Below are 15,272 nucleotides of genomic sequence, written 5' to 3' on the forward strand. Positions count from 1 at the left end.
AAATATTTTTTTGTGAGATGATGAAAAAACAGAGTGTCAATTTGAAAGATTATACAAATTAAATGACAAAATCATCTTTGTTTGATCAAAATCAGTTCAGAGACGGCTGAAATATCCATAAATATAACTGTTTCTAATATTTGTGGTGCCCCACAAATATTCAGTAATTTTGAAGCAGCCGTTAAAAAACGAGATAGCGCTTTAAACATCGGCTTTTTGTTGGCTTCTTCGTATTTGTTATAATACGCACAAATAGCCGGCCCGTGTATTATTATTATTATTAATTCATTATCGGTCACCATATTTTTTTTAAAGTGGAGCTGAATTGGTATGATATTATTCAACCTAAATTCACACATTTTGGGGTCTAAAATTACCTTCATAGCAATTTTAGGTTCTAAAAGGGCACTAGAAATGTGCAAGAGCAATAAACATGCACTTTGAAGACATTTGCGGTCTTAAACAAGAACTCCACTATCTTTTTAACGCAAGCTAAATCATTCACACAGAATAGGACTCGCACTGAAAACCCAAGTCCGCCTACCCAAGTCCATCTTGGGTGCAAGCCCTATATGCAGGGTTTTATTTTACGCTTTATTTTCTTTATACTCCTTAACCGTTCACTTTGGCATTCTATAATAAAGAATGCCAGGTAAAAATTGTTAAGGTTGATTTTACACATTCTAACACACCATAAATCATTTTTTCAGGTGATTGGTACACTTCAAATTCAAGGCCATCATTTTCATCAAAATGCAATGCCTGGATGATGTTTTCTATCAACAAATAAAATTTAAAAAAATAGAATATCATCATTTTTCTTTTACAAATAAAAGATGTACAGAATTGAATACAAGAAGTCCATAGCTCAAAACTCTGCAGTGCATGCAGCGCACATGCAGTGACAATATCACTTTTTTCTTTAAAGATCTGTATTATTTAGTAGTTCAAAGTTTTTTCATCAAATCTGCTCAGTCAGTCATCAACTTATGAGATTTAAAAGAAGTTTGCTTCTCCCAGCTCGATAATCATCTTCATCAACATTGACTAAGAGTTTGATGGCTTCGTCTCCTACGGCCGCTCGGAGCGAGTCGGTGATGAAGACATCCTTGAGCGCCGCTAGAAGCGAACCGTTGATGTAGTCTCGCCAGAACGCATCCAAGTACGTTAACTCTGAAAACTTGATGTCGCACACTATGGATCCCAGGTCACGTGATTTCAAGATAGCGCTGGCTTGTGAGAAAAGCTCTAAATGTCGCATCAGTGGATCGCGTTCATTGGAGTGAAGTTGACCTACGAGGGCGCTATCATGACAGCAGTATTCAGCACGTACCCGTAGCCTAATGTCTGTGAGGTAAGAAATATAATAACAGTATTAAAGATAAAGGTGAGTTCTGGTCATGCGATTTCATTGTGAAAGAATAGGTGTGGAATGGATCAGAAAAAGTTGATCAAGAAGCATGTAAGTATTGGTGTGTACTGCAGGTTCTGGAGTCATCAAAATCATATTAAATTTGGCCCAGTCTTGGTAAAGTAACAATCACTGTACACAGAAAGATGTATATGGGACTACACAAAGGGTGTCTGGGCTACTAACCTTGATTTCCTACTCTTTCTATGCTAATTACTCAGCCAGCATACATTTTCTACCAAAATTGTTTGGCAAATGACATTTATTTGTAATCTTGAACATTCAGTGTACGTTTTGTTTGATTCTGTGAGAATTAATTTCCTTTATTTTACCAGAACTCACCTTTATCTTTAATAACAGTATTACAGGCAGGAAGGGCTCAACACTAACGAGCCCAGGACACAAGGACACCTAATATCTTTAATAGTCTTGGGGGGTGTTTCACAAAGATCCTAAATAAGCCAGTTCGTAAATAGCTTAGGAACGCATGACCCCCAAATTACACGATGGATACGTCCGGTCCCATTTGTGCATTTTAGAATAATCACTGCCGAAGTGATTGAGGTGCTTCATGAATACCTTTTGTTTGCCTCTTGAGAAGAATAGATTCTTCTCTTGAGAAGAATACTTCCACCTGTGTATCAGATGAATGTACTGTCGGTGCATAAGAGAGTACTGATTACATAGCTTTCATGAGCCCGATACCAGCATTCGTCTCGCTGGTTTTACTATTTGGGAACGTTTGACCTTTATCTGCCCATGTGCAAATCCTAATTACGAACTCACTTATTGAACATATCTCTAAGTTGGACTGAACAATTATGGAAAGCTGTTAGCATCTATGAAAATATTTTGTAAAAATTATTTTAAAAGGCATAAAATGTTGAATCAAATTATTCATATTTTCTTTTATCAAGGAGGTTTCATGTTCTTGATGTGGAATTTATAAAAAGTAAAAAATACTTGATTTTTTGCTTTTGAGCATATTTTATTTTAAGGCTACTAATGGCACTCCATAATGTTTAAGTCCAACTTAGGGTTAAGTTTGACTTAGGATCTTTGTGAAACACCCCTACCCCCACCTTTCCAAAAAAGTAAGTGTAGAGCCCATATCAGAACAGATAACCTGGGTATTCACTGTTCAAAGCACTGAAAATAATTTCAATATACAGTAACTCTACAGAGGCCTGAATTCACAAAGGAGGTTTAGATTTAACCACGGTTTAAACCCTCATTTACATAACCCATGATTTAAAAATTAGCGCAAAATAAGCGTACATGTACCTTGGACCTCTGACTTGTGTCGTGCTTATTTTGCGCTTATTTTAAACCATGGGTTATGTAAATGAGGCTTTAAAGTAACCATGGGTTAAATCTAAACATCCTTAGTGAATTCGGGCCAGAGAGTTCTACATTATTCTACAAGTATTTATTCAGACTGTTTCCATTATCTGTGATCAATGTAGGTCACTCAATGTTCAAACTATGCCCAGTTCAAACTGGAAATGGTAATTGTTTGTTTGATGTATCTGAGCTCATAAAAATCAATTTAATTTCAAAGTACCATGGTCTAGATCCATTGTTTTACTTTTTACTGGTCAGTTTGTAACTTCATAGAGATTATTTACTGTGTTTTTTTTAATTTGTACGAAATTCTGCAATTTTGTTAGTTGGCCACAATTTTTTGTTTAAATAAATCATTACTACTACATGTATACATACAATTCATTTCATCACCATACACAAATTCTGTAGATGATTGTAAATACTTCCAGGTGTGGTATTCTGAAACTATCTTGTAGTTGTATGTTCAAATTAGGATCAGGTGTGTAGCTTTGTACAAAGAACACATGTGAACAATTTGGTCAACATATCTTTAACTATAATAAGAGGGGGAAAAAACATAATTTTCAGAATACCATACCTGAAACAAAACAAGTTCAAGTTCAAGTTCAAGTTCAGTATTTATTTAATTCCATAGTAAAAAAAAAAACAGTGACATCAAAATATTACTTTTACATAAATATGATTAACATAGTACAATATTGACAGTAAAAACAAACAAATAGGAATTAGGTTGCTGTATAAAAACCCTAGAGGGTTTGTCTGGACAGCCACCAGAAGAAAAACAGTATAGGAATCATACAAATGATATATGGTATTTGAATAAACAATAACAAAAAACAACAAAACAAAACAAATCAAAGTAGAACATAACTAAAAATTTCAGAGTATTATTTACCACATGTATGCTTGGGTCTCTCCCTGGGTAGTCCTCTTGCTTCCGGTGAAATCCCAACTGTTCTCCGACACCTGGTTGTCGTGGCAACAGCTCTAGTGTGCGCGTTACAATCGTTGGGGTCCGCCTCTGCTTCTTGATGAAGCATAGGACAGTGTGTTGCATGGGGTGTCTGGTTACAGCTACATGTGTGTGACGACGATGATGATGAGCCCACTGGCCCCAACGCTGGTGATGATGATGGCGATGATGATGATGATGAGGAGGAGGATGAGGAGGAGGATGATGATAACAGGTGTCCTGCTGTTTGGTCTGATGAAGGAGGAGGAGGAGGTCCTGATGCAGAGGTACATTGATCAAGGTACTTATCTACAGGATCTTCAACGGCTGTTGAGAAAAGGAGAAACAATATTTCTTGTTAAAGGCATCGTTTAACAATGTTAAATCTGAGATCAATGTCTGTGATATGGTGTATTATATACCTCACTTAAGAAATCCAGCCATCTGATTGGTCGAATTGCATTCATAAACTTCAACTGTTCCTGTAAAATTCTCGGTAACCATGCATAAAACATTTCAATATTTTTAATAACCATGGTTATTAAAAAAAGTTGGTCAGCCTCCATGGTTACCCCATAGGTTTACATGTTAAAAAATGGTTTGAGCGATGGAGGATGCCGTATGTGTGCGAAGGATTGGTCGGTAATTTCAATACAATTGAATCTCGATCGATCTTACCGACAATTTTATCTTGCATTGTTGACATGAAGACGAAAATAAACTTCCAAAAACAAAAAAACAACATCTGCCGATAGATCTTGATCTAAGTTCGTGCCAATATGCATTGCAAAAGTAAAAGAAGAGTCCGTATATGGAGCTTTTGCGAAGCATTCATCACACGCGAAGCCGGTTTCAATCCATTTTAATGTATATATTGGAGAAAACTGCCAAGCATGTTAACGGCGGGCCATAGCCGAGTGGTCTAAGCGTTGGTTTTCGGTACACCTCTTGTTGTACGCAAGAGTTCGAATCCCGTCTTCGACAAAAATGATAAATATTTTTAATTTTTCATTTTTTAGTCTATTTTTTTTCGGCATATAAAAGTATTAATGACTGCTTTAATATTCGAGAAATAGTTGTTTTCATACGCTCTCGGGAAGGTTAGAATTGGGCTATTCCCCTCGGCAAGCCTCGGGAATAGCACAATTCTAACCTTCCCTTGAGCGTAATAAAACAACTATTTCTCTCAAAGCAGTCATTAATACTATAATATTGAAGCCCTAAAAAAATTGCGCTTCAAAATGATCAAGAAGTTCCTCAAAAAAGTAAAAAATCTTTGATTGACCGATTTTACCATACTCGTTTTCTCCAATAGACTGTAGTGTAAGAAAAACGTTTAGCAAACGGTTTTCAAAATTTGAAAATCCAATCACAAATATCTTGATAATCAGACAGGCGATCGGCTTGTAAAAGTCATGGAGTTCCTGACTGACCTAAAGATTTATAATTATGATTGCAACATGAGCTAAATCCAGGATTTTGTTTCAGAATCTGAGACAAAGTTACCGGATCCCTTTAAAGATAAGCTTGAGTTCTGGTAATGATAGAGAATAAATTCTCACAGAATTCAACAAAACTTACACTGAATATTCAAGATTACAAATAAATGAAATGTGCCAAACAATTTTGGTAGAGGGCTGTATAGGGGCTGAGTAATGGAAAGATAAGGAAAAGATAAGGAAAAGGGTATTAAGTAGGCCCAACACCATGTGCTTACACAGGTCACTACATGTATGTGCAAATGAGGGTTGTGTTTTTTATTGAAGATGATTTCCAGCAAGTTTTTGTGAGTGTATTTTTATTTTACTAGTTCAAACAATCAATTCACTGCTGGGTGAACAATCCAGAATGAATTATAGCCATGTTCTCTCAACATACGATTCCCATACCAGGGCTCAAGATTAGCTTTAATGGGTGGTATTCTCATAAGTTAAGCCAGGACTAAGTCCAGACTAAACAAGAGTTTTAGTTCACACTTCTATGGAATGCTAGGTTTCACCTTCCTCCTTCAATATTCATGATAAAGATAATCTACCAAAGACTTTGTTGAAATTCACTTCATACTCATAATATCTTTTTCATCCCATTTCATTCCAAAATTAATTTTTTTGGACACTTTTCATTGAAGGATTAAAATAATCTGTACAGGGTAAATTAGTTTGCAACAGGCACTCCATAAAAGTATGAACTAACTTAAGTATGTGCTAACTTAGTACGCGCTACCGGAATACCACCCAATTTTATTATTTACTTGTATGTATCTACATGTACATGTACTCTAACAATAAGAACTTTTACAAACTTTATCAACATTGACCTACATTGTACTGTAGGTAAATAATCCATTTGCATGTGGTGGAAATCACAGGTGACCTTTACAATCATTTCTCATAATTCTGTAACTTCTGTATACAGGTACATACTGTCAAACCTGTCTATAGCGACCGCCCAAGGGAGACCAAGAAAAGGGGTCTTTACAGACAGGTAGTCTTTAAGTACAGGTTCCTTTAGTAAATGTTTCAATAAAAAAACATTTTCAAGGTAACAAAAAAGGTGGTCTTTGTAGACAGGTGGTCACTAAAGCAGGTTTGACTGAACATGTACATGTAAATGTATGCACTAAATGATTACCATAAGTACAGGGGAACGTTTCACAGAACTTATCATTAGTGACAAATGACCATTTTTTTGTTATAAGCTACTGAAATCCTTGCTTCTGATTGGTTATCATCAGCTTTGTCACTGATTTTGTCATGTGTCATTGAAAAAAGGGATATCAATATTAAGCCCCTGTTCTTCGACTTCTTCGACTGTTCTTCGACTTACATTTGCTGAGCCTTCGTTAGTTTAAGTTCAAGTTTTCTTATTCTTTACTTATTCATCACTCATTAATGGTTGACATCCATCCATCATGATCCATTGAATGTCAGGAAAACAATATTTAGCCCCCTGCTGTTCTTGATATATGTCAATGATCTACCTGACTCAATTGGATCGGGAATCAAGCTTTTTGCAGATGACACTAAACTCTATGCTAGATGCGACTCCATGGTTGAAGCTCAAAATCTGCAAAATGACCTAGATAAATTGCAGGAATGGGCAAAGAAATGGCAGCTCAAATTCCACCCTGACAAATGCATTGTGTTGAAGATTGGCAAGTCTCCATCAAGCCACGGCTACTACATTGAGAACAACAATGTAAGGGTCTTCCTCAAACAAGTGGATGTAGAAAGGGATCTTGGAGTATTACTGGATGCAAAACTCTCCTTCAAGGACCAGATCTCTAATGTTGTCTCCAAAGCTAATAAGATACTGTGTCTGATTCGCAGATCTTTTGTCATTATTGATGAGGAAACCCTTAAACTTCTCTTCAAAGGACTTATTAGACCAATCCTGGAATACAGTCAATCAGCATGGTCACCATATCAGCTAGGAGATCAGAGAAGACTTAAAACAGTACAGAGAAGAGCCACTAAGATGGTACCAAGCCTGAAGAACTTGTCTTACCCACAACGACTGAGAAAACTGAAGTTGCCATCCCTTGACCATCGCAGAAGGAGAGGAGACATGATCAAAGTCTATAAGTATTTGCATGACTTATACAATGCTGGTGCAGAATTCCTACATCTTCACAGAGGAGAAAGAACAAGAGGTCATTCACTAAAGCTGGAAAAATCATTCACACGCCTGGATGTGAGAAAATTCTTCTTCTCTCACAGAGTGGTTGACTCGTGGAATGATCCACCAGAAGAGGTAGTTTCAGCTCCTTCAGTAAACTCCTTCAAAAACAGACTAGACAAACACTGGAAGAATCTACCTACCGTCTTTGACCCCGAAGGAGAGAAATATTCAAATTGAGAACTGATTCTGCTCCATGCACACACATCACTATCCAGTTTAAACATACATGTATGTATGAAAGACAAATGATAAAAATTACGCACGAAGAGAGATGGAAATGATTTTAACCCGATGATCAATGAACAGGCATTGCCCTTCAAGCATCGATGGATTAAAGTAAAGCAAGTAAGTAAGAAATTATAGGAACATTAACTGATCAAACTTAAAGCTGATTAACCAGTCATTATTCAATTAACATGAATAGACCCTAGACCTAATTCTTAAAATTCCACTGAAACTAAATTGTGTAGAATCTGAATGTAGACCTAGATCTAGATTATAGATAGATGATCGATAGATCTAGATATTGCTGGCTCTAGCTCCTTGACCTTGTTCGCTGATACCAATAGCTACTTTACCGACTGCCGCCTGGTTCAACTCAAGTACGTTACACATATTTTCTATTGTTAATCCCCTAAAATTAATAAAACGCCCCACCCCTTTTTAAACATTCCCCCGCCATTATTTAATTCTGATAAAATTGAAACTCCAAATCATTCATGATTCACTGACTGATCATCAGGTGATCATCTGATGCAAATTGATCATTATCGACTTATTTTTTTCACTCGATTCTCATGAGAGATCTTCCTATTTCTGGCCGTCACTTTCATTACCTCGTTTTCTCTTCCTTCTCGTCACAAATGGCATCAAATCATGTCTTGTTATCAATCTTAAGAAGTTCAAAATCTCTTTAAAGTTCGAAGAGTCGCATAATCCTGATCTTTCCATTGCGAAGAAAAGGTCGGAAGGAGAGTTGATTCTTCCACGATCGTCGTTCACAGAACTCCCGATATAAAGAGCTTTAAGGACCTCAAAATCATCTAGTGTTAAATGGCTAGAAACCACACAAAACATTTCATGAAGAGAAAAAAGTTCCGTTTCTTTGCTTTCTGATGCAGACATGATGGGACGTTTCATTTTCACACGTTTTTCAGTCAAAGATGAAGATAAAAAATCGGAAGATTCCAAATTCTTCGCCATCTCTGCAAATCTGACGTCCTATGGTATCTTAAAACTGGCAAAATTGAACAAAATTAAATCTGTACTCGCATGACTCCCCTAGGCCTATGAGCTGTGGTAGTCCGATTCCCCTGCCAAATTTGCGAGTTCCATTTCATTAAAATTAATTTTTCTTGCGTTCGAATTCGACGGTTTTACTTTGAGTGCTGTCAGGTATCAGGCGCGGATCCAGGATTTTATTTATTTATTTTTGTTTTATTTTTTTTATTTTTTTATTTTATTTTTTTTATTTATTTATTTTTTTATTTTTTTTTTTTTTTTTTTTTATTTTTTATTTTTTTTTGGGGGGGACCCATATTTGAAATTATGCGAGCCAAATATTGGTACGTAATGCATGGTGACCAGCAGTGATGGAGTGCAATGAGCAAAAACTTGTCTTTTTTGGGGGGGAGGGGCAGAAAAAACATCCGCATCACCCCCACTCTTACATTCAAATTCATATTTAGACTTTATTGATTTCAATCCAAACAGATAGGATCATTCTCAAGTTGTGTACATTGGATAACAAATTTTAAAGTTATAGCGTAACATCACGTGTAAGAGATAACAATAATCAGGAGAGACACAAATTAGCATACTATTTACAGCATGTCTCACCTAAAATATTAATATAGGGATGAGAATAAATTATGTTACTCGTAATACTTTATACAATTTGTCCCTTTTTTCAAATAAAAGGAAGAAAACAAAACATAAATATATATATACGACATGATAGTTAGACAATATGTTTCATGATAACCAAATTTAGCTGATCCTGAAGGACCGGCTAAACGTTTTTCAAAGTGGATGAGGAGAGGGGCGGGGGGGGGGCTGGGCTAAAGTATTTACGATCATGTAGAGCGTAGCGTCAATTGGTATTGAGTCTAGGGGCAAAGCCCTGGCGGGGGTCAAAGGGCGTAAGCTCAGGGAGTATGGGCCGTGCTAAAGCCAGGGTAATAATCGGGAGCGCCAGGAGGGTCAAATCTGACTGACATAAGCGCTATACAAGAACCCACTATTTGGGTTGTTAACCCACTATTTTTCAAATAAAAGGAAGAAAACAAAACATAAATATATATATACGACATGATAGTTAGACAATATGTTTCATGATAACCAAATTTAGCTGATCCTGAAGGACCGGCTAAACGTTTTTCAAAGTGGATAGGGAGAGGGGGGGGGGGGGGGGGGCTGAGCTAAAGTATTTACGATCATGTAGAGCGTAGCGTCAATTGGTATTGAGTCTAGGGGCAAAGCCCTGGCGGGGGTCAAAGGGCGTAAGCTCAGGGAGTATGGGCCGTGCTAAAGCCAGGGTAATAATCGGGAGCGCCAGGAGGGTCAAATCTGACTGACATAAGCGCTATACAAGAACCCACTATTATTATTATTATTATTTAATTACGGTCAGATATTGATATTGATATTGTTATTGATATTGATTTAAGTTCGTCCACAATGTGAAAATATGCTTTCCACCATCATTGAAATAATACAAGAAACAGAGTACAATAATGAAACATGCAAAATAATTATAATAAGCAACCAATTTAAAAACAGAAGAAAATCGCGTCATATTTCACAGAAATAATGTTTACGCCATCCAAATTCCTTTCTGATTAGATGATTCAAATATATCTCCACTGCAACGGGCTATCGGATCAATGAGCATATCATATTTTGATACCTTATTCATATGACATTGGCAGGTCACTAGTTGGCGTGGGGTCCAGGGGTGGAGCCCCGGAAGCTCAGGGGTTTTAGGCATTAAATTATTTTCAGATGAGCATTTAGGGGCCCGCCTTAGGGCCCAATGAGGGGTCCAGGGAGCAGGCCCGGGACTCGCTCAGGGGTTTTAGGCATTTAATCACGGTCAGATGAGCATATTTTGATACCTCATTATTTTGTGACACTGGCAGGACACTAATTGGCGAGGGGGTCCAGGGGGGGGGCCTCAGAAGCTTAGGGGTTTTAGGCATTAAATTACCTTCAGATGAGCATCCACGGGCCCGCCTTAGGGGCTATGTGGAATCCAGCCGGGGTAGAGCCCGCGAAAGCTCAGGGGTTTAGGCATTTAATCACGGTCAGATGAGCATGATATTTTAATACCTCCTTATTAATTTTTTGAAACTAGTAGGTCACTATTTTTTTCTTTCTTTCTCCCTGTTTCTTTCTATTTCTCATTAATATACTTTTTCAAAAAGTGGGGGAGGGGGGACTTGAGGCCTACGAGCCCCGCTGTTCCGCGGGCCCTGATATATAGGCCTCTAACAGTGGCGGATCCAGGGTGGGCACAGGGGGCACGTACCCCCCCCCCCTCCCCCGACCAAAAAAAAATGTTGAAACCAGCCCCAAATTCGCCAAAAATGTACTGGCAAAAAGCAAAACTACAAGAGAGAGAAGGAAGGGAAGGGAAAGAGAAAGAGGAGAGAAATAGGAAAAGAAACAGAAAAGAAAGAAGAAAAGTAGGGGAGATCAGTTGCGATTTTCCCGCAAACAAGGTATAGATCGCGGGGCCCACTGGCGTACTGATGAGGGGGGGGGGGCTATAAATCAAAGAGAAAGAGAGAGAGAGAGAGAGAGAGAGAAAGAAAGAGAGAGAGAGATGGGGTTAAGAGCCTGAGAGAGGAAGGGTGTAAGTAAAAGAGAGAGGGGGTTGTTGGATGGAAACGTCTTGTCTAGGGAGAAAGATACGCATAGATAATGTTGCTGTGTCGGGTCGGCTGTGTCGGTATTCTTGCTCGATCCTCGTTTGAAGTTTGAAGTATTTAAGATGTATAATGTTGGTCCCCTACAAACTGTGGCTTTTTATCCCTTGTGACAACTTCGAGAGAGACTAAAACTATGATACTTGTATTTTCTCGAAGTTTGATCTTCCTAAAATATCAGCAAAAGAAATCTGAGGTTTAAAATTTTCGGGGAAACTGAATTCAGAGAAGGATTAAGAGTCGAGAATGGTACAACAAATCGCCTTCTTTCTCTATACTTTAAAGGTAGGCCTACTATGTCCCTTTTGCAGCCAACCTCAAATTCTGTAGAAATTTGCAGAAATAATGAATATATCATGTATGTTCTATTTGTGAAATTTAAACGTTAACAGTGTCTTAACATTCAAATTATGCAAGGAAACCTGTTTACTTGCTAGACTTCACTGTCAGACACTATTGAGTGACTGACTGGCTTTTTTTCTTCTTTGGTAATAACATACATAAAATTTCGGGACCCCCCCCCCTCCCAAAAAAAAGTGTCCTCATACCCCCCCCCCCCCCTCCCCTTGAAAAATCCTGCGTACGCCACTGAAGAACGGTATGTACGACGATTTGTTTTCTGTCTCTAATAATTTAATGAAACGTCTAGACTTCTGCGCTTCGCGCGGGAGGGGGAAAACTTATTTCAGACAAAGATTTAGAGTCGAGAACGGGACAACAAATCGTCTTCTTTCTCTAATAATCATAATGAAACGTCTAAGCTTACGCGTTTCGCGCGCGAGAGAGAGAGAAAGAGAGAGAGGGGGAGGGGGACGATGCATTCAGACAAAAATAAAGAGTGAGAACAACTTGAATAAACATATTTCGAATACGATTGCCAGGAGTTAATTTAAATGAAAAAAATGACGCCTCGGCAAAAAGTGAAGAAAAATTGTTTCTATTTTGTATTTGTTTGTTTTATTAAATCAAAACTAATATAAAAATATTTACAGGTTATCAATAATGATTGTTCAACAAAAAAAGATAAATATAAAAAAAAAAATTAAAAGGGACAAGAAATACAAGATATATTGAAATCATTAACATATATAATATAATGCGCAAAACGAAGCCACAGAGAGGAATACTGTTCATTATTATCAGGCACGGGGGGGGGGGGGAGGCACGTGCCCCAAAAATTTTACAAGACGGTTTAACTTTTTTAGACCCCTTTTTTACCTCGATCGATTACAATTATGTGCCCCCCCCCCCCAAACATCAAACATCAAACTCTGGCTACGGGCCTGATTATGAATGGGGAGTCCCCCTAGCTGTCAAAACCAAATTCGTCCTGTCAATTGGCCACCGAAGCCTGGACACACTCCACCAAACCACACGATCTGCACGAGTTCAATATTAAATACCACATTGAATGCTCACGGTTGAGCAGTTTCTGAATTGGACAGATCTATGAGACCCTTCTAACCCCCCTCCCCTCATTTAAAAAATAAAATAAGATTGAATAGATAAATAAAAATTGTACTAATGGGTGACCAAAAAAAAGGTGACCTTACCCCCCCCCCCCCCCCTCCCCTCCCCCCATTTGAACGAAATATCTGCCGGCCAATTTTCCAATTTTCAGGACCAAAAAAAAAATGTGCTCCTTATTCCCCCCCCCCCCCCCCCCCCCCCCCCCCCCCGCTTATTCACCGGCTGGCTGAGTCGTTGCGAAATTTTTCATAAAATCCTTGACAAAAAAAAAAAAAAAAATGTGCTCTTATACCCCCTCCCTTATTAATTCAGCGGCTGGCTGAGTCGCCCCTGAACAGAAGAAAGCAATTTTCTCCGTATCAACCGGCCTAACAATTCTTTCTTGATCTATAATAATTAATACTAGTGATGCATTTGCATTGACTGAAGAAAAAAAAGAGTTCATAATAAAGAGCAATAATATACAAAGATCAAAAGAACTCGGAGGCATGCAGGCTTAAAGTAATTATGATCCTGAGAAAATTGCTTACTTCAGTTGCATGATATGATATAGGGTCTAGGCCTTGTCTTTAGGGTTTTTTAAAATTAAAATGAATGTAGGCCTACGTCATGGTTGTCACCAAGACGGTAATTATGACAATTATGAGTTTTCAATCTTCCTTGCCCTTTTTTTATAAGGCACCCAATTTTGTTGTCTCTCTAATTTATTTATTTTTTTTTTTTTTGTCTTCTATACTGTTGACGCGATCGAAAGACAGATTCACTTCTCGAGAAAAAATATGTGAGTACCAAATTCTGTTTTATTCATCGTATTTAACCCACTAAGTTGTTCCGAATTCTCAATTTATTTGCTAATTATTATTGACATAGTAGTATCTTGATAGAATAAGGAATAATAGGAGATGAGCTGACTGCAAAAGGAGCAATTTAAGCTCGGTTCTGTTGTGACCTCTGCTCGATCTGCTACACTGGCACTGCCAGCGCCAGGCCAGGGTACCCCACACACAGCCACAGGGACGCTCAGCTTGAGGCGTACCAGCGCCCAGCGCGCCGTGTGATCCGTACTGAGCTGAGCCTTAGCTGATGACAGAGACAGTTGATTTCAAACAGTAATGTGAAGATGTTTACAAGCAATATTTCATGAATATTTATTTAAAAAAGGACAAATATTCATGGTGGGTAGTGCATTACTCCCATAATTTAATTAGTGCCATTTGTCTTGATGAATATTTTTCATTCAATTATCAAAAACATGAATTCCAGACAACTCGCCACAGAGGCAACCCGCCCCAAGACAACCCGCCCCAAGAGGCCAAGACAACCCGCCACAATACCCTTGACATCTCGCCACACGGCGAGTTGTCCAGGGTGGGGTGCCTTTTCGGACAACTCGCCATACTTTTTTCCCCTCATGATTTCTAGATCTAAAATCCCTCATATTCATCTTAGATCTAGATGAAATTGTCATTTTATAAACACAGTCATTAGACTACTCTAGATCTACAAAGAATAAAGAATAAAGCTGATTTCCCTTGCAACAATAATATAATTTTGACAAACCGAAGGCGTACGATCGCCAGATCATTGGGAAAACTTCTCGGTATTTAGATCTAGAGGTCTATGGCAGCTGCATTTTTCTGTCTCAGAAATTGTTTAATGGTAGGATACTGGAAGCACTGGCATACTGATGGGAGGGGGGGGGGGGGGGGGTGGTTATTTGACCCGCGAAATAAAATTGAAATGCGATTTATTTCTAGATTTTCTGTGTTAGTTTCGTCAGAGGCGGCATTCTTCATTGGGGGGGGGGGGGACACTGTGCCCCCACTTTTTCAGGTTCCCCTAAAGTGCCCCCTTTATCCTTTGTACATGTCCTTTTCCCTTCTGATAATTTTTAATGGTAGGAATTCATGAAAGGGTACTGGAAGCACTGGCGTCCTGATAGGGGAGGGGGCAGTTGACCTGCGAAATAAAATTGAAATGTGGTTTATTTCTAGATTTTCTAGGTTAGTTTTGCACAGTCCAAAATAGATTCTTGTTGCGGGTCTTGTTGCAAGCGCCAGGAAAATCATCTTTATTCTTTAGAACAGCTCTCAAAATACTCACAATTTCCATGTTTCCTGTCATGACTGTGTTTATAAAAGAATAATGAATACATAAAATGACAATTTCATCTAAGATCATGAAGATGAGGGATTTTAGATCTAGAAATCATGAAGGGAAAAAAGTCTGGCGAGTTGTCTGAAAAGGCACCCCACCCTGGACAACTCGCCACAGGCGAGTTGTCCAGGGTATTGTGGCGAGATGTCCAGGGTATTGTGGCGGGTTGTCTTGGGGCAGGTTGTCTTTGTGGCGAGTTGTCTGGACCCCAAAAACATGATCAAAGACAAAGTCAATTGAATCATGAGTAATGATAATGTGATTGTCAAGGCAAAAGAGAAGGCGCTAGTGTACTGTCGTATCCATTTCCGTGGAGATAGCTTAC

At 38.4% G+C, this 15,272-nt stretch overlaps 1 protein-coding gene across 1 annotated transcript; it reads right to left on the bottom strand.

Moving 5' to 3' along the window:
• Positions 1-368: 368 nt before the first annotated feature.
• LOC587260 (death effector domain-containing protein) lies at positions 369-8,653 on the bottom strand. The gene is made up of 3 exons (XM_786999.5): positions 8,228-8,653; positions 3,654-4,037; positions 369-1,347 (listed from the first exon to the last, which is right to left on the bottom strand). The coding sequence occupies exons 1-3, from the start codon at positions 8,592-8,594 to the stop codon at positions 983-985; spliced, it is 1,116 nt and encodes a 371-aa protein (XP_792092.3). The 5' UTR covers positions 8,595-8,653; the 3' UTR covers positions 369-982.
• Between the last annotated feature and the right edge of the window lie 6,619 nt (positions 8,654-15,272).

Source organism: Strongylocentrotus purpuratus, unplaced genomic scaffold (assembly GCF_000002235.5).
Source record: "Strongylocentrotus purpuratus isolate Spur 01 unplaced genomic scaffold, Spur_5.0 spur5_scaffold_1, whole genome shotgun sequence".
Classification (NCBI taxonomy): domain Eukaryota; kingdom Metazoa; phylum Echinodermata; class Echinoidea; order Camarodonta; family Strongylocentrotidae; genus Strongylocentrotus; species Strongylocentrotus purpuratus.

Bases quoted from the DNA above. Each gene is read 5' to 3' on its own strand.
- LOC587260 (XM_786999.5), bottom strand. From the start codon at position 8,594: ATGGCGAAGAATTTGGAATCTTCCGATTTTTTATCTTCATCTTTGACT. The intron at 4,038-8,227 runs GTAATGAAAGTG...TTTTCTCAACAG, and splicing joins GAGAAGGAAGAGAAAACGAG to CCGTTGAAGATCCTGTAGAT. The intron at 1,348-3,653 runs GTAAATAATACT...CTTACCTCACAG, and splicing joins GAGACCCAAGCATACATGTG to ACATTAGGCTACGGGTACGT.